This window comes from Papio anubis, chromosome 5 (genome assembly GCF_008728515.1).
Source record: "Papio anubis isolate 15944 chromosome 5, Panubis1.0, whole genome shotgun sequence".
In the NCBI taxonomy this organism is placed as follows: domain Eukaryota; kingdom Metazoa; phylum Chordata; class Mammalia; order Primates; family Cercopithecidae; genus Papio; species Papio anubis.
In genome coordinates this window covers 36021199-36040335 of record NC_044980.1, presented here as the reverse complement: position 1 = coordinate 36040335, position 19137 = coordinate 36021199, and the positions used below count along the sequence as shown (strand labels likewise).

Sequence of the window (19137 nt, the reverse complement as noted above, 5' to 3'; positions counted from 1 at the left end):
TTGTCAATGCCTCAAAGCAGATCTGAGTATATCATAAGTATGATAAGTAGTTCAGTATATGTAGTGAACAGATGAGGTTTTTGTTGTTGTTGTTGTTGTTGTTGTTGTTGTTTGAGACGGAGTCTTGCTCTGTCGCCCAGGCTGGAGTTCAATGGCATGGCACAATCTCAGCTCACTACAATCTCTGCCTCTGGGTTCAAGCAGTTCTCCTGGCTCAGTCTCCTGAGTAGTTGGGATTACAGATGCGGGCCACCACACCCAGCTAATTTTTGTAGTTTTTAGTAGGGTGGAGTTTCACCATGTTGGTCAGGCTGGTCTTGAATTCCTGACCTCGTGATCCGCCCGCCTCGGCCTCCAAAAGTGCTGGGATTACAGGCATGAGCCACCGTGCCTGGCCCAGATGAGGTAGTTTTTAAAACCATAATTCTATTATCATGACTGACAAAACGGACAATAAATCTTTAATATCATATATAGTCAGGCCTGCTTAGTGATAGGGATATGTCCTAAGAAATGTGTCATTAGACAATTTTGTTGTGTGATCATAGGGTATACTTAGACAAAAATAGCCTAGTACACACTGAGGCTATGTGATATGGCCTTCTGCTTCTAGGCTGCAAACCTGTACAAAAGGATTGCTTGAGCCTAGGAGTTCAAGGCTATTGTGTGCAATGATTGCACCTGTGAATAGCCACTGCACTCCAGCCTAGGCAACATAGTGAGACCCTGTCTCTAAAAAGAAGTGTTGCCATATTGAATACTGCAGTACTGAATACAGAATGTGACTACACTGAATACTGTAGGCAGTTTTAACACAATGGTATTTATATATATAAACATATCTAAACATTGAAAAGGTACAGTAAAAATACAGTATAAAAGATTTTTAAAAATAGTAAGTGTGGGGCACTTACCATGAATGGAGCTTACAGGACTGGAAGTTTTTGCCCCAGGGGAGTCACTGAGTGGGTGGTGAGTTGATTTGAAGGCCTCGGACATTACTATACACTACTGTAGACTTTATAAACACTGTACACTTAGGCTATACTAAATTTATTAAAAGTATTTTTTCCTCCATAGTAAATTAACCATAGCTTATTGTAATGTTTTTATTTTATGAACTTAAAAAAATTAAAACCTTTTTGACTCTTGTAATCACACTTGGCTTAAGAGACATACAGTGGCATAATCATAGTTCACTGCAACCTCAAAGTCCTGAGCTCAAAGGATTCTCCAACCTCAGCCCCTGAGTACTGGGACTACAGGCATGAGCCACTGTACCAGCTAATTTATTTTTTAGTTTTTGTAGAGATGGAGTCTCTGTTACCCAGACTGGAGTGCAGTGGTGCCATCTTGGGTTCAGGCATTTTTCCTGCCTCAGCCTCCTGAGTAGCTGGCACAACAGGCGTGTACCACCATACCTGATTAATTTTTGTATTTTTAGTAGAGATGGAGTTTCACCACGTTGCCCAGGCTGGTCTTGCCCTCCTGAGCTCAAGCAATCCGCCTGCCTCTGCCTCCCAAAGTGCTGGGTTTACAGGTGTGAGCAACTGCGCCTGGCCTAATTTTTTTTATTTATAAAATGGAGACATGGTCTTACTATGTTGCCCAGGCTGGTCTCAAACTCCTGGCCTCAATCGATCCTCCCACCTCAGCTTGCCAGAGTGCTAGGATTACAGGTGTGAGCTACTGTGTTCGGCCAAGATTTTTTCTATTGAAAAATTTTGAAGTTTATTTTTTACTCTTTAAATTTTCTTTTTTCTTTAAACTAAGACACAACATATACATTAGTCTAGGCCTACATAGGGTCAGGATCATCAATATCTCTGTCCTTCACCTCCTGTTCTCCTGGAAGGTCTTCAGGGGCAATACCATGCTTGGAGCTGTCATCTCTTACAACAATGCCTTCTTCTGGAATAACTCCTGAAGGACCTGCCTGAGGCTGTTTTACAGTTATTTTTTTTAATAAGTAGGAGTATACTCTAAAATAATGATTAAAAAACATGGGATAGTAAATACATAAACCAGTAACAGTTGTTTGTTATTATCAAGTATTATGTACTGTATATAATTGTATGGGCTAGATTTTATATGACTGGCAGTGCAGTAGGTGTGTTTACACAATTGTCACCATAAACACCTGAGTAATGTATGGACTATGATGTCATGATGTCTCTAGGTCACAGAAATTTTTCAGCTCCATTATAATCTTATGGGCACACCATGGTATATGCAGTCTGTCATTAACCTGAATGCCATTATGTGGCATCTGACTATATTATCTATCCCATGTTTAAATTTACTTGATAATCTCAAATATGTCTTTTCTATAGTTTTTTAAAAAATCTCTATCCAATCAAGGTCCGCCACACATTGCATTTTGGTTGATATATAAATCTTTCTCTTTTTATGGTGTGATCACAGCTCTCTGCAGCCTTGACCTCCCAGGTTCAAGTGATCCTTCTACCTCAGCCTCCTGAGTAGCTGGGACTACAGGTGTGCACCACCAGGCCTGGTTAATTTTTTTTTTTCATTTTTTCATAAAGACAGGGCCTCACTTTGTTGCCCAAGCTGGTCTCAAACTCCTGGACTCAAGCAATCCTACCTTGACCTCCCAAAGTGCTGGGATTACAGGAAGAGCTACCATGCCTGGCCTATAAGTCTGTCTTAATCTATAAAAGTTTCCTTGCGCCCATTCTTTTTCATGCCCTTTATTTATTGCGGAAACTAGATCATTTGTCTGGTAGAACCTGTTCTATTTTGGTTTCAGTTGATTACATCTTTTTGGTATTCAAACATTTCTGACCGTGATTTAAAGTAAGTGCAGATTTTACAGCAAGGTTATACATGCACACACCCATATGAAGTTGGAATGAAATTTAATGAACTACCTTTAGTCTTACCGTGTGCAGTGCACTCTTCTTTTCTTTTCTTTTTCTTTTCTTTTTTTTTGGAGGCAGAGTCTCAGCCTGTCATCCAGGATGGAGTGCAATGGCGTGATCTTGGCTCACTGCAATCTCCACCTCCCTGGTTCAAGTGATTCTCCTGCCTCAGCCTCCCAAGTAGCTGGGATTACAGGTGCACACCACCACGCCCAGCTAATTTTTGTATTTTTAGTAGAGACAGGGTTTCACCAGGTTGACCAGGCTGATCTCGAACTCCTGACCTCAGGTGATACACCCACCTCGTCCTCCCAAAGTGCTGGGATTACAGGCGTGAGCCACTGCGCCCGGCCGCAATGCACTCTTGATATATTGTATTGTATTCTATTTTTAAAAGATGATTGAGACTCACTGTATTGATTTTATAGCCTAGTAATTAATAATAGGTTGTAATCGACACTCTGAAAAACACAGATAAGGAGTGTTTTTAGATGAGTCGCTGTTTAGTATGCTGCTGCACTGTATCTTGCTAGTTCTTGGCCTTAGTTCTATCCCAGCTTGCCTGTGAAATATGAAATAATGAAACACATCTGTTAGTAATGATGCCTTTCTCAAAAGATTGGGCCATGCTCCCCTGGCAGAATCTATGAGAATCTGATGTGTGGGGTGGGCTGTAGTGTGAAAATGCTCACTGGAGACCCCAATAGTCCCCCTGGGGCCATGTACCCACCATCCTCTCTCACTATTGGGATGAATAGAATGTGTAGAAGACCTGCTTTCTCCTCACTTTGTATAATGTCAAACTGTTCTTTTTGACTTTGTAGTATTTATTTTAAAAACATAGTAAATAACTCCCTAAAGAAAATGAACATACTGACTACTAATATAAAAGTCAGTTTATTGTAAAAATAAGGCTTATTTAAAAAATTAAGGCATAGGCTGGGTGCGGTGGCTTATACCTGTAATCCAAGGCAGGTGGATTACCTGAAGTCAGGAGTTGGAGACCAGCCTGGCCACATGGTGAAACCCTGTCTCTACTAAAAATACAAAATTAGCCAGGTATGGTGGCACATGCCTGTAGTCCCAGCTATTTTGGAGTCTGAGACCGGGGAATTGCTTGAACCTGGGAGGTGGAGGCTGCAGTGAGCCAAGATCGTGCCACTGCACTCCAGCCTGGGCAAGACGGAGCAAGACTCCGTCTCAAAAATAATAATAATAAGTAAAAAATAAATAAAAATAAATAAGGCATAAATGAATGACTGTTAAATTTTAGAGTATTATCTTTCTTTCTCCAGAGGAAAAGTTCCTGTATTTTTCTTTTTCCAGAGACGGTCTTGCTGTTGTGCTGCTAGAAACAAGCGGGTGCAAGTGTCTTTTTCATATAATGATTTCTTTTCCTCTGGGTAGATACCCAGTAGTGGGATTGTTTGGATCAAATGGTGGATCTACTTTTAGTTTTTTAAGGAATCTTCACACTGTTTTCCATAGTGGTTGTACTAGTTTACATTTTCACCAGCAGTGTAAAAGTGTTTCCTTTTCACCACGTCCATACCAACATGGAGGCTGGTCTCAAACTCCTCGGCTCAAACGATCCTCCCACCTCAGGTTTCCAAGTAGCTGGGAGACAAAGTCTTGCTCTGTCTACAAAGCCTACATCACACCATTGAAAAGGTCCTATTAACCATAGAACAGTAGGGTAGAGAGATGGTTTTCACTTAATTGGTCACATGTTAACTATAATAGAAATTTAAAATTAGCAGAAGAGTGAAAACTAGTTTTGATAGCTGGATTGTGAGCCCGTGCATTGTTTATAGTATGGAACACCGTATCGGCGATAAGAAGACTCAGTATATGAAAAGCACATGAAAAGATATCTAAGATATAGTAGGTGAAAAAAAAGCTAGTTGCAAAGTAGCAAACATAGTATGATTTTATATATCTTTGTGTACTTGTATTGCTTCTAATAAATTATTTACTATTAGAAATTGTTTTTAGTATTAAAAATGTTTAAACATAAATAAATATCAATAAGTGACTTTTAAGTCAGTCTCCATGATTTTTAGATAAGGATTTTTATATACATTTACAATGCATGTGTTCATTTTATAATTAATGAAATAAAGACCTTTACTTTGAAAAAAATGACCAGCAGAGGTGGAGTTGTTATAATATTAATGTACATACTCATATAATTTTCTTTCATATCTGTGTTCCTGCTTTAGGTTGCTTCAGGGAACTTTGTGCTCTGTGTTGGATGCTGCATGTCCGTGATAAGTTATCCCTTAGTTGCAGGCAATATCAGAAAGCAAGAGAAAATGTAAAGGGAGAAAAGGTATTTACCAGGGCAAAAATAAGAAAAATGAACACACATTACTTGGGAAATTATTGTTTAAAAGAAGATTTTATTGTTTGCAGCAAAACTTTCTTTTGAACTCATTCTGGTCTACCATCTAAACTAAAAAAGAAATGAATGTTTTTCAATATCCTTTTAGGACCTTGAAGTGGAGTTTGATTCTTGTATGATTGAGCACTGTCTTAGTGCAGTGGAATGGGCTTATAGAATGCTGCCTTTCTCTCGGTTCTTTAATATGGAAGAACTTATTCAGGATATAATTTTGAGCCTTATTGGAGAACTGCCACCAATCAGAAAGGTAATGTGCTTGTAGGTGAAAGTAAACTACATCAGAATCAGGGACTTTAAAAGATTTTTGTTTAATTTTAATTAAGGATGATATTGCCTTTCTTTGGCTTATTTCACTTAGCATAATATCTTGTGGGTTCAGAAAGATAAATACTGTAGGACCTCATTTATGTGTGGAATATAAAAATTTTAAACTCACAGAAGCAGAGAGTGGAATGGTGGTTGCCAGAGGTTGGGGATGTAGTGGAAATGGGGAGATCTTGGTCAAAGGGTACAACCTTTCAGTTATAAGATGAATTAAGTTCTAGGGATCCAATGTACAATGTAGTGACTATAGTTAATCGTAGTGTATTGTTTACCTGAAATTTGATAAGGGAGGATATTACAATAGTAACTGTGTGTATTGATGGATGTGCTAATTAATTTGATTGTGGAAATCAGCACAGAATGTATACGTATATTAAATCATCACATCGTACACCTTGAATATACACATGTTTTGTCAATTACGTGTTTTAAAATAAAAAAGTAAGTTGATACAAAACTCCTATTAGCAGACTCATGCTCAGGGAGAGGCTGTGACCTGACCTCAAAAGATTAGTAAGAAATATGCATTTATATTTTTAGTTAAAATAAAATATTTGTGGAATGGAAGAAAAAAGAATGTTGTTTCTCATAAAACTTAAAAAAATTTTTTTCTGAAGGTAGCAGAAATTTTCGTGAAAGCATTTCCCTATCCTGAGGATGTGAGGGTTCCTTTAAGAGACAAATATCACTCTCTTCACCAGAGACTCAGACACTGTGTTGTGAAAGGTATTATTTGTTGTTTCTCAGATAGCTAATAGATAAATTGCGGAAGATTCCCTTTTTGTTTTGAAAATATTTATTTACTGTTGCTTATGTGTCTATGTATTTCTGCCTCTTCCTCAAGATAGGAGTATGAGAAGGTAGAAACATTTCTCCATTGCAGAAAGACTAATCTCTTGCTTTGGAACCAGATGGAGCTGACTGTGGCTCATGGCTCTGTCAGTTAGTAACTGTGTGACTTTAGGCAAGTTGCTCAGTCTCTCTGAGCCTCATATCTTTATTTGTAAAGTGGGCATAGTATTACCTGCTTTATGATGTGTATTCAGAGAGGATTAAATAACATAATATAAAATGAGCATATAGTACTTTGTATATTGCAAGTATTTGTTGAAAACAAGTAACTTTCCTTTCCCTTTATGGTTATTTATGCTTCTAATTTTGTTCTTCAAAATTAGAATACACATATTTCTTATTGGGGTAAAACACATATAATATAAAATTTACCATTTTAGTCATTTAAAATATACAATTCATTGACATTAAGTACATTTACAATGTTGTGGAATTTTTAAAGAATTAAAATTACCCTGCTTTTTAGAACTATAATTCAGTATTTAAATCCAGGTATGTCCAGTGATTTTGTATTATTCTATTAATATATTGTATTTGTGATTTGTCTTTTTCTTAATACTTTTTTTGACATCCTTTAAAATATTCTGTTTATGTATTAAATAATGTTTTAAAATTTTTCTATAGACAGCCTTGAAAACCTTCCCTTGCTATTGTTTCCTATTACTTGTAGTAAGAAAAATGTTCTTGATTTTTTTGACTAGAATTATACTCATTTTCTCTTATTCTCTACTATGTGAGAATGGAAAAAACATTGGTTATTCTTTTTATTAAATGTAATTATCCTTCTGAGTTTTAAAACAGTTAAATCACTTAAAGTTTTTTTTTCCAGGGCATACTGTTTCTTCTGAGGTCTAGGTTCTATCTCTTTTATTGTGTTCTTTAATGGACCTTCTTTAGCTTCTGCAGCTCTACTTTAAAATACCTTTCCAGTAAATACTGAAGAAAACACGACCTATAAGAATGTGGAAATAAGTCATGAGTTAGGTTTCTTGTCCCCAGGAGGGACCAGAGTTGGGTCTCCGTATGTCTCGAATTGAAACATTTTAATGAACACTAAGACTTTTTATTCTTTTCTTTCCAGGTCCCCAGACTGAGGAAATGATGTCTGTTGTCATGCATTCTATCCAGAAAGTGAGGGTGAAAGCTCTAAAACGTGTACAGAGAAATATAGGCTCTTTTGAATTGAATATATGGGAACCAATTGAAGAAGAGAAACCAGATGAGGCTCCAGGTTTTGACAGATTTTCCCTAGGGACTAGTTTGAGCAGAAGTACACTCACAGAACTTGGGAATTCTATGGTTCACAGTGATGCAGATACGGCAGATACATTCTCTGAAGCTTTGTCGGTTGAAGAAAAAAGTAGGATAAATATCTATCAAAGGTACAGTTGAGATCTTTTAATAACAGGCATTCGCTTCCTTTGAAAAGTAGCTTTCAGGCATCTGATGAGCTGATTTCTGGTCCCAGCAACCCTCACAGATTGCACTATTAATAATATGAATGATAAGTGCCACCCCCTCCACTCATAAGAATATTAGGAGTATAAAATGAGACTGTATATTCGAAAATTTACTTTAAGTATTATTGATATATGAAATAATTTTGCCATCTGAAATTATAAAATCAGAGGAGTAGATGAAATTCTACGCTTCACTGGAGGACTTTCAGTTTTTTTAAGTAATCTTTAGACTTAAATAGTTTTGGGTTACTGAGTTAGCCATATTATTTTTAAGGAAAATTTTTCCTTAAATTTCCTTAATATTTTTAAGGGAAATATTTCAGGGAAGGAAATTGCCTCAAGCAGAAGGGATGGGATGCTTTCAGCCCAGGTGGCCAATACCTGTTCTCTTACTGAGGGAACTAAGGATCTGTGTTCTGCCCTAAGAACCACGTTAAGAAACATTTAAAAGGAATTGTGGTTGGGCAGTTAAGGTATCTGCCTAACTGGTTTCATAGCAGCTAAAAGTGTTTAGAAAAAGTTCCTAATTTTGTGTGGTAAAACAAAAAAGGACAGTCTTGCTTGTTACACATGGTATTAGGGGAGCTGAGCGGGCAGATGCAAGAAAAGAAATCCTAAATTTTGTTGTGTATCAGTGGCTTGGAGTTTTTGTTGACTTTGTATTCCTAAAATCTGACCCATTAGAGGACTATTTTTTTTTTTTACCCACAGAAAAATCATTCATGTTCTTTTATAGTGAAATTTCTGTGGACACATGTTAATCTCTTCTAATACAAATTTTCCCTTTTGATATTAATTTTTTTTTGATCTCGTAGAAATGTTCCACTCTTGAAAACACTTAGAAATCATTTAGTCCCACTCCCTCATTTGAAATATATGTAATCAAGGCACACAAAATATACATGACTTAATCATTGGAGAGAATTTTTCATGTCAATTCTAATATCAGTTTTAGTGATTAAATGATCTTTAATTCTGTCTTATTTTATTTTTTTGCTGTAGAAATGCCCCAAATCACATGGAATTAACATCGATTGGTAAGCTCACTGATAAAAAGAAAATGTGTAATCAGAAGGAAAATCCTACAAAGAAAGAAGATCATGAAAAGTTATCACAAAATACACTTCCTGTAATAGGTGTTTGGGAATTTGAACGTGACGATGATGAATATATTAAATTCCTTGATCTCTTTTTGAGTTACATTCTTGAAAGAGACCTACCTTATTCCAGGGATGCTGGAATTCCATTTCTAACCAGTTTTTCTGGAACGCTTAGAGAACATGAACTTAATTCTTTACTTTTTGATGTACATACAACATTAAAACGACGTCAGAGCAAAACTAAAAGCCAGAATGTGTTTAGAGCTGGTTCTTGCTTTGTTGTTGCTCCTGAGTCCTATGAATCAGAAAAATCATCCTCTTTAAATGATGAATATGGCATGCATTTAGAAAACCAGGAACTTTCATCATCGGTACTGGTTAATCAAGGGATCAAACCTTTTTTAGAATATCCTTTGAATGCAGTCAATAAGAATGAACGAATGAGTGGATTATTTGGTTTAAAACAAAAGTCAATTTACAAAATACAAGATGACACTAGAGAAAAATGTCTAATCCAGAGATCATCAAACAACATTTTTTGGACTCCCAAGTCCATTAAAACTAGAAGTTGTATTTTCAAAGCTATTCAGTGCAATGATATTAACCCTCAAGAAGATCTTCCTTTAGCACTAAACACATTTGGCAGTATAGGAAGACTGCTGGAATGGATGATAAGGTGGTCTAATAGAAGACTACTCTGTGATTCTGGTATAACTGAGTCGTCCTCTGAGTACAGTCCAGTAATTCGTGTAAAGACCTCTACAGCTGCCATTCTTACATCATTATGGCTTTTGGAACAACCCTATTTTGCTACATATAAGGCAAAAAATGCCATTATTCAGGTAAGCATATCAATTGTTCATTACATACAAACGAGAATTCTCATTTTAGATTAAAACTATGTTTACATTTCCCATCTATTAAAGAATCATTAAATAATAGAAAATTAATGACAATGTTGATTATAATCAGTATCTCCTATTTTTTTCTTCTAGTGGTTCCTTTAATTCTTAACAATAGTTAAAGTGAACGTGCTTTTCAGAGAGGCTGTGAGGTCTTGAAGTTTTGTGTGTATTTATAAAAAAGAAAAAGGGGAAGGAGATAATTTTAGTGATATTACAAGTGGTATTACAGTTATATTATTTCTCTCTTCGGTTTCAGGTTTTGGTTCAGATGAAGGACTAGGTAGCTCTCTAGTTTTAATTACTGATGTCTCATCAAGTCCATTAGTGGATTGTTTTTCTTATACTCTCAGGCCAGAAGAGGTTGAAGAATCAAACCCAGAAAGGCAGATGGGAGTCAGTAGAGGAGTTAGTGTTTAATTAACTATTCTTTCTTCCCTAGTCAATGGCAAGTGCCTTTATTCCAAAGTAGTTTATTCTAGGCTGAAGGATGTGAATGTGCGCGCGCGCGCGCGTGTGTGTGTGTGTGTGTGTGTGTGTGAATTTGTTTTATTTTTTACTTATTTATTTTTTGAGACAGAATCTTGCTTTTTTTTTTTTTTTTTTTTTTTTTTTTTTGAGATGGAGTCTCACTCTGTCACCCAGGCTGGAGTGTAGTAGCATGATCTCAGCTCACTGCAACCTCTGCCTCCTGAATTCAAGCAATTCTCTTGCCTCAGCCTTGCGAGTAGCTGGGACTACCGGTGCGCGCCACCACGCCTGACTAATTTTTGTATTTTTTAGTAGAGACGGGGTTTCACCGTATTCGCCAGGCTGGTCTTGAACTCCTGACCTCGTGATCCACCCGCCTCGGCCTCCCAAAGTGCTGGGATTACAGGTGTGAGCCACTGCGCCTGGTCCAGAGTCTTGCTTTATCACCTAGGCTGGAGTGCAGTCTTAGGATCAGAGCTGCCTGTAGCCTTGACCTTCTGGGCTCACGTGATCCTTCCACCTGAATCTCCCAAGCAGCTGGGACCACAGGCTCATGCCACTATGCCTGGCTAATTTTTAAATTTTTTAGAATTTCCCTTTGTTACCCAAACTGGTCTCAAACTCCTGGGCTCAAGTAATCTTCCTACCTCAGCCTCTCAAAATGTTGGGATTATAGGCATGAGCCACCACACCAGTCCTCTTTTTTTTCCTTGAGATTGGTTTCTGTTATCATAAGGTATACAGTTTATATGATACTGTGATATTTGTCATCCTTGAAATTTGTATTTCTAGGTAATGTATATGGAAATTTTAATTGAGACAAAAGGGATACGTACCTTGTGTTTTTAGCTGCATGTATTTTTGTTTACTATGTCATTTTGAAATAACTACTGAATGTCTTTATGATATAGCAAAGGGAATGAAATGAGAATATTATAATTTTTTTGCCACTGTTTCGTGGCCTGAAAACAATGACAATATCCCTTGCAAATGTGTAAGGCTGATTTCTTTTGAATGCTATTTAGGTAGTCAGATTTGCTTTTCCAGTTAGAATAAAGACTTGATCATTGCTTCAGCAACAAATATTGAGTTGTGGAAATGCAGTAAATATTTGATAAATGAATAAGAGGATTATTCAGAATTCCTGTAGAAAGAATGAATAATTTTAAAATATGGTGAAAAATAAAGGGTTCAATAAATACTAAATGCTGTAAATGGTTTGCTTTAGATGGTAGAGAATCGTGACACTCGGTGTCAGGTTGGACCCAGTATTGAGAGGGAGAGCAAATCAGATGCTGGCGGTTCAGTTGCAGTAGCAGCTCCAGGTGGAACAGAGGAAAGAAATGGTCAGAATAAATCTTGTCAAAATATCTTGAAGTAAGTTGCTGATTATACTCTTCTTTTCAATATAAGACACCTGGTTTGATGGCCTTTGGGCTTAAAGGGAAGAATCAAACCCTTGAAAGTTAAAGGAATGAGCATTTTTTGAAGTAGAGGAACAGGCAGTGAGCTTTCTGAGGTGCTTTAACAATTCATTGCAAATTGTATTTTTTCCCTCTTGGTCTAGCTTATATTTTCTGAGACAACAATTAATTCATCCTGAGAGATTCCTTTATCAATTTATTTCCCATATCAGAAGTTGAACTAATCCTTTCGTCCATTTTTGTATATGAAGCAATGCTAGCAGTAACATAGCTTTGAATCCCAAGGCAAAAGCCATTATAGCATGAATAGTCCTTTGTGAGAATGATAATTTTAGATAAGTTGAAATTATTCCAATCATTTGAATAAATAAAAACTAGGATGTTTAGTTATTTACTGAACAATCTTTTTTTTTTTTTTTTTTTGAGATGGAGTTTCACTCTCGTTGCCCAGGCTGGAGTGCAATGGCACAATCTTGGCTCACCGCAACCTCCGCCTCCCAGGTTCAAGCAATTCTCCTGCCTCAGCCTCCCTAGTAACTGGGATTATAGGCATGTGCCACCACTCCCAGCTAATTTTGTATTTTTGGTAGAGACGGGGTTTCTCCATGTTGGTCAGGCTGGTCTTGAACTCCCGACCTCAGGTGATCCACCCGCCTCGGCCTCCCAAAGTGCTGGCATTACAGGCATGAGCCACAGAACCTGGCCTACTGAACAATCTTTAACTGAGCTTCTATGTATCAGAATTTTTTTAAGAAAGATTTTATAAATATAAAACCAAAGTTTGTTCTTTGTTTTTAAAAAACTGAATTAAGTCGAGATTGCGCCATTGCACTCCAGCCTGGGTGGCAGAGTGAGACTCCATCTCAAAAAAAAAAAACAAAAACAAAAACTGAATTATAATGTAAAGTAGCTCTTTATCTCCAAGAGTAGTTGTAATTTTAGTTGCTGCATTTTTTTCAGTAGAATGCCAACTGAAGCAAAAAATCCTGATATAAAAGAAATCAATGTTGAGATTATTTCCGTCATTCATAATACTAAAAAAGAATTTATAGATATTGATGAGAATCTTTTAGAAGTACAAGCATTTACAAAAGAGGAAATGGATATGCACATATCAGACTATGAAGGTCAGTTTATTTAGATAATCTATTTTTTTGGCTTTATTAATTTGAAATTGGTAAATAATATTATCTGAGATAACTTATTTAGTCTTCCACGTAAGTGTGTTTACAGGAGCCTAAAATGAAAAATTAAGAGAATTAAATATTTATGAAACATTGAACATATTAACTCTAATTTTGGTTTTGATAAAACCAAGAAGATCTAAGGTATTTTTATGTTGGTGCTCTTTTACAATTGTTGGGCCTGTTGTGCTGCTTATGTAATAATTATGGTCTCTTAATTTCTGTGAAGCAACTCTACAAACCTCTCCCCAGCAGTCTTCCTTAAAACACAAACTCTCAGAGCACTACATAGAGTTAAACATACTGAATAATAAGGCCTCTCAAGGCTTATCTGGAATTTACCTGATGAAGATGGAATAGACTCCAGGTGTTTTCAAAGACTGTCTTTATAAAAAGGATAGAAAATATTTCTGTCATTATATTGTTTCTGGTAATATTCCCTGAGCCCCCTAAAAAGTCAATAGTTTAATTTTTTTAATGATCAGTTTTCTCTTCATCTTTCCTTATCGCTAGAAGACATTAAAGAATCTGTTGGAGGTTTCAGAAGTCCCAATCTTGGCATTTGCATGATGACTTTACCACAGCAGTTAGAAGAAGTAAGTCAATAAATAGTGGATACAATTATTCATCTTTCATTTTGTGTAGTGTTTAAATTATACATGTTTTTATTCATTGTTATTAAATATATCAAAGCAAGGCTAGCTCTTAAAAATGCACTATGGGTTGTAGAATATAGCCATGCTGTGTGGCATTTTTCTTTCCCTGAAATTCTAGTACAGTATAGTAACATGTCCAATAATTTCAGGCAATGAAATTTTCATGCCATAAACTGCTTCAGCAAATTTATTTAATCAAGAGTAGCAAACGTGTCCTTTATTTAAAAAGTATGGAAGTATGGCCAAGCATGGCAACTGATACCTGTAATCCCTGCACTTTGGGAGGCTGAGGCGGGAGGATTGCTTGAGCCCAGGAGTTTTGGACCAGCCTGCTCAAGAGAACAAGACTCCATCTCTACGAAAAATTAAAAAATAGCCAGGCATGGTGGCATGTGCCTGTAGTAGTCTCAGCTACTTGGAAGGCTGAGGTGGGAGGATCATTTGACTTCAGGAGTTTGAGGCTGTAGTGAGCTCTATTGTGCTAGTACATTCCAGCCTGGGCAACAGAGTGAGACCCTGTCTTTAAAAAAAAAAAAATTAAAAAGTATATTTCAGCTGTACTTTTTATACATATATATGCTTTTGGTATTATTTTTCTCAAAACTCTATACATTGAATTTCCAGGGGGAACATAGACATTTCCAATTATTGTAACAGTTCTGTTTTTTGTTTTTTGTTTTTTTTTTTTTTTGAAATGAGGGTCTTGCTCTTTTGCCCAAGCTGGAGTGCAGTGGCACAATCGTGGCTCACTGCAGCCTGGAATTCCTGGAATAAAGTCATCCTCTTGCCTCAGCCTCCCAAGTAGCTGGGTCCTACTATAGGTGTGCACCACTATGCCCAGCTAATTTTTTTAAAAACATTTTTTTGTGGAGACTGGGCTTTGCTATGTTGCTTAGGCTGGTCCTGAACTCCTAGCCTCAGCCTCTCAAAGTGCTGAAATTACAGGTGTGAGCCACTGTGCCCTATCTGTTGTAACAGTTCTTTATTATTATTATTTTTATGTTTGAGACAGTCTTGCTCTGTTGCCCAGGCTGAAGTGTAGTGGTGTGATCTTGGCTAACTGCAGCTTCAGCCTCCCAGGTTTAAGCAATTCTGCCTCAGCCTCCCAAGTAGCTCGGACTACAGGCATGCGGCACCATGCCTGACTAATTTTTTGTAATTTTTGTAGAGATAGAGTTTCACCATGTTGGCCAGGCTGATCTTGACCTCCTGACCTCAAGTGATCCACCTGCCTTGTAACAATTCTTTTAAAATGGATTCATTTTTCCTGGTTTTATAGTTGTTTTTGCAGGGAAATGAATAATCATGTAGTGTTATATGTATATAATTTACAGTGTGTTAGTCTATTGACACAGTCTTGTCTTTGTAACTTAGCATGCTCAATAGCCCAGTGTGGCAGACTGGAGGCAGTTCACACAGTATAAAGATTTGGTCAGAGCAGGACTGGGAGTACATTTTACTGTGTGATTTCTCACTTGCTTGTAGACTGTTGTTACTCTGGTTAAGCAGCTAATATGAGACTGAAAATACTCAACACAGTAATACCTATTTGTTTTACCTGTTTTCTTTTTACATACTATCAATTTTAAAAGGAGTTCACAGAAGAGGTTCAGTGTCAAAGGGAAGAACCACTGGAGACAAATACGGAGGAAAAATCGACTGAACAGAAAGGGTAAGGGGGAAAAAAGTATGACGGTGATTGTCTCTGGTTACTTCAGTGAAGCTTTCAGCTTTTTTCCTTCATAATTTACAATACATGATTTAGGGTGGTATTGTGTTTCTACTGAAACTGTAACTTCAGCTTATAGTTATGGTAAAATGATTTTTGGTAAATGTTATACTTCTGTGTATTGATAGAGCAAAATAAATAATGATCTCTAAAATGCCTTTTGTTCTCTCATCACTATCAGCCTTATCAAAATAAAGCTGTAAATGGGTCAAAGCTTATTTAGCTGCTAATTAGGGAACCACTTTTCATACTTATTCCGTATTTATTGAATCAAATAAAGAACCATTATGAATTATTTTATGTATGTATAAAATCTTTCACTGTCGTGGTGATTACTATACACTATTCATTAGGGCTATGATGTACACTTACACTGCCGGCTAGCTTATTGCTTCAAGGAGAGCTGAAGGCAGTTTTCATGTGTTGCAGTTTGAACATATTTCTAAATCTTTAGAATTTTAGAAGTTCTAGAATTTTAGAATTCCCTTAGATAAGAAAGGCAACATGGCCGGGTGCGGTGGCCCATGCCTGTAATCTCAGCATTTTGGGAGGCCGAGGCGGGTGGATCATGAGATCAAGAGATCGAGACCGTCCTGGCTAACACAGTGAAACCCTGTCTCTACTAAAAATATAAAAAACTAGCTGGACGTGGTGGCGGGTGCCTATAGTTCCAGCTACTCAGGAGGCTGAGGCAGGAAAATGGCATGAACCGGGTAGGCGGAGCTTGCAGTGAGCCAAGATCGTGCCACTGCACTCCTGCCTGAGCGACAGAGCAAGACTCCGTTTCAAAAAAAAAAAAAGGCAACATAATTAGATTTTCTTTTTCTTTTCAGTATACAAATTTTGTTAGGTTTTCTGTGGACAATTACAAAGAATATATTTAATACTATGTGCCTTTACAAGTAATTTAGATACTTCTATTCATAAAAACTATTCCTTAGGAAAATTACCCAAGAAAAGAGAGAGATAAGACAAATACTAAACTTTACAGTTTCTTTTTTCTTGTTGTTGTTGTTGTTTTTTTTTTTTTTTTTCGGAAACAGGGTCTTGCTCTGTTGCCCAGGGTAGAGTGCAGTGGTGCAATCTTGGCTCACTGCAACCTCCACCTCCCAGGATCAAGCCATCCTCCTGCCCCAGCCTCCTGAGTAGCTGGGACTGCAGGTGCGCACCACCATGCCTAGTTAATTTTTTTGTATTTCTCGTAAAGATGGGATTCACCATGTCACCTAGGCTGGTCTCAAACTCCTGAGCTCAGGAGATCCATCTGCCTCGGCCTCCCACAGTGCTGGGATCACAGGCGTGAGCCACCATGCCCGGCCTCTTTACAGTTTCAAATGTGTCAGTGGGCTCTAGTGTTCTGAGCAAAGTGTCTGCCTCTTCTATAGGTGAAATTTGGGTCTTAGCTAACCTCATGTCCCCTCATTTTGGGTTCTGTTGTTTTCATTGCTGAGCAGTCAGCAGTATTTAAGTGGTGTTTTAAGTCATCCAGACATATTTTTTTTGCTTTTGCTTAGGCCTGTTACTAATTGCTATGGAGACAAATGTAAACAGATTGTGATTATGAGCTAAACATTATAGAAGGTTAGAGGATGTTTAGACTCTTAGATGGCTGAGCACAGATCACTCGTACCTTAGATAATGCAAAGAGTATCTTGCTTCCTAATCACCTATTAATTTTTATTGATAGTATGATCGAAGCCTTTTCACATCCTGAGCATACCACACCTCAATCAACGCAAGTAGATACAAGTTCGGACATTTCTAGGTAAGAAGTTTTGCCTACTGTACCATTTAAAAATAGTTGTGTTTTACAAATCAGAGTGAAAATATGCCAACTGTACCATTTTTGAAACAATTGTTGCATTTTGACTAAAAACTAAGAAAATAAAAGCAACATAAAACACTGAAAGAACAGCATAAGCATGCATATCTGACATCTTTACTGAGTTTCCACTAGCGATTGTATTTTAAAGTTATACAGGAACTATGTTAGAACAGTCTTTTCTGAAAAAAAGTAGTGATATATTATTGAAAGATGAAGTTGTTGCTCATTTTCAGCTTCTAAGTGATTTCTTACAGTGTTTGAAATGCTTTTAATTCTCTCATAGAACAGATTCATCCAGTTCTTTTGAACAGAGTGCTTAGTGTTTAGAAGTCTTGCCGAAATAGGAAGAAAATATAGCACAGCTTTACCTCAGAAAAAAATTTTCATAGTTAGAATCCATCTCCTTGAGACCTGTTGAAAGCAAAGCCCAATAAAGTTGTTTTAAAATGGGCAAATCTGTTTGTGCAAGGAGACCTTCACAAAATATTATTGTGTCTGCATGAGTGCTCACACCCATATCCGGCCCTTTCGTTGCACTCAGTTTAAAGAGCTTCTGAGCCTGGGCTGGGCTGTGCACATCCAGCTGTACCTACAGCTCAATTTACCCCTACACCTGCCCCTACTGTCCCAAGGCCTTCTTGAGTGCCAGTGACTTGTGCAAGCATGAATGCACCCACCCTGTGCCCAAGGGGACCTCTACAGCCCTAGAGCCCCTTGTGGCTTTACTAGGAATGCCTGAAGAGGAGCCAGCCTGAAACCCATGCCCTCTTCCATTACACTTCAGGAACCCAGTCCCCACAGGGTGCCTCCTAAACCTTCTTTGTCTCCAGCTCACTCTTTAGATTCCAGATCCCTGTCACTGGGCAACTAACTCGCTCGTCACCCAGCTAAGAAAGCTGGGGACAGTGGAGGCTGGTAGCAGCTGTGAGAAACATGATTCTCAAGGAGCAACACTCAAAGCTTTCACTTTGGCAAAAAAAGAAAAGGCAGATCAATTGTAATGCCAATTTTTTTTTTTTTTTTGAGACGGAGTCTCGCTCTATTGCCCAGGTTGGAGTGCCGTGGCCGGATCTCAGCTCACTGCAAGCTCCGCCTCCCGGGTTTACGCCATTCTCCTGCCTCAGCCTCCCGAGTAGCTGGGACTACAGGCGCCAGCCACCTCGCCCGGCTAGTTTTTTTTTTGTATTTTTTAGTAGAGACGGGGTTTCACCGTGTTAGCCAGGATGGTCTCGATCTCCTGACCTCGTGATCCATCCGTCTCGGCCTCCCAAAGTGCTGGGATTACAGGCTTGAGCCACCGCGCCTGGCCTGTAATGCCTATTTTTTTGTGAATTTGCCAAATAAAGCTTTTTATTGGGTGTGTTAGATGCTCAGTAAAAGGCAAATATAATTGCCAGATGGGAATGAGGGTAAACCTAAATAAGTCTGTATGAAATTTAGTATGTTCTTTTATTTTTTGGAAATAATGATCTATTTGAATCTGATAATTGCCTGCTCTGTTGCTTAGTTTATAAAATGTAGAAAACTTTGAGTATCTGCTATGTTTGAGATAGTCATTTTGTTATGAGTCATTTGTTTGAGATAGTCAATTCCCCAACAGTCATTTTGTTAAAAAAAACAAAAACAAAAACAAAAAAAACAGCTAAACACCTTGCTTTGATCCTTAATTTTTGTTTGTAAATAAGCATTTTTATTAGGGTTTATAATACATTTAAACTCTGAGGTTTGCTTGGAAATGAAATGTTCACAGTACTGTTGTTTCACATTTAATGATAATAAACAGTAGTTTTCTCTACTGATCCTAGAATTAAATTTTTTAATCCTATTTTTTCCCTAGTTTTCTTAACTCTATGCTGGTTCATTAATTTTAGTCAAAAACATATTTCTAAACAAAATTACAAATTATGAAGTCTGTACAGTTAGT

General features: G+C 37.4%; 1 protein-coding gene and 1 long non-coding RNA gene across 17 annotated transcripts in view; one reads left to right on the top strand and one right to left on the bottom strand.

The window, feature by feature from the left end:
• Window positions 1-19137, top strand: part of CPLANE1 (ciliogenesis and planar polarity effector 1) — a 168758-nt gene that overhangs the window by 68555 nt on the left and 81066 nt on the right. For 12 of the 16 annotated variants that reach the window (XM_021939295.2, XM_021939296.2, XM_021939301.2 and 9 more), the window contains 10 exons: window positions 5105-5214; window positions 5375-5533; window positions 6228-6336; window positions 7544-7844; window positions 8925-9864; window positions 11624-11772; window positions 12780-12946; window positions 13517-13599; window positions 15252-15331; window positions 17076-17153. In XM_021939295.2, coding sequence (XP_021794987.2) covers window positions 5105-5214; window positions 5375-5533; window positions 6228-6336; window positions 7544-7844; window positions 8925-9864; window positions 11624-11772; window positions 12780-12946; window positions 13517-13599; window positions 15252-15331; window positions 17076-17153 — 2176 coding nt within the window. The remainder of the gene's footprint in view (window positions 1-5104; window positions 5215-5374; window positions 5534-6227; window positions 6337-7543; window positions 7845-8924; window positions 9865-11623; window positions 11773-12779; window positions 12947-13516; window positions 13600-15251; window positions 15332-17075; window positions 17154-19137) is intronic. The other 4 variants (XM_021939298.2, XM_021939292.2, XM_021939294.2 and 1 more) reach the window with 3 other exon arrangements.
• Window positions 12973-15831, bottom strand: LOC103885031. Its single transcript, XR_647918.3, has 3 exons — window positions 15761-15831; window positions 13346-13387; window positions 12973-13056 (listed from the first exon to the last, which is right to left on the bottom strand). It is a non-coding gene; the product is annotated as an uncharacterized LOC103885031 (long non-coding RNA).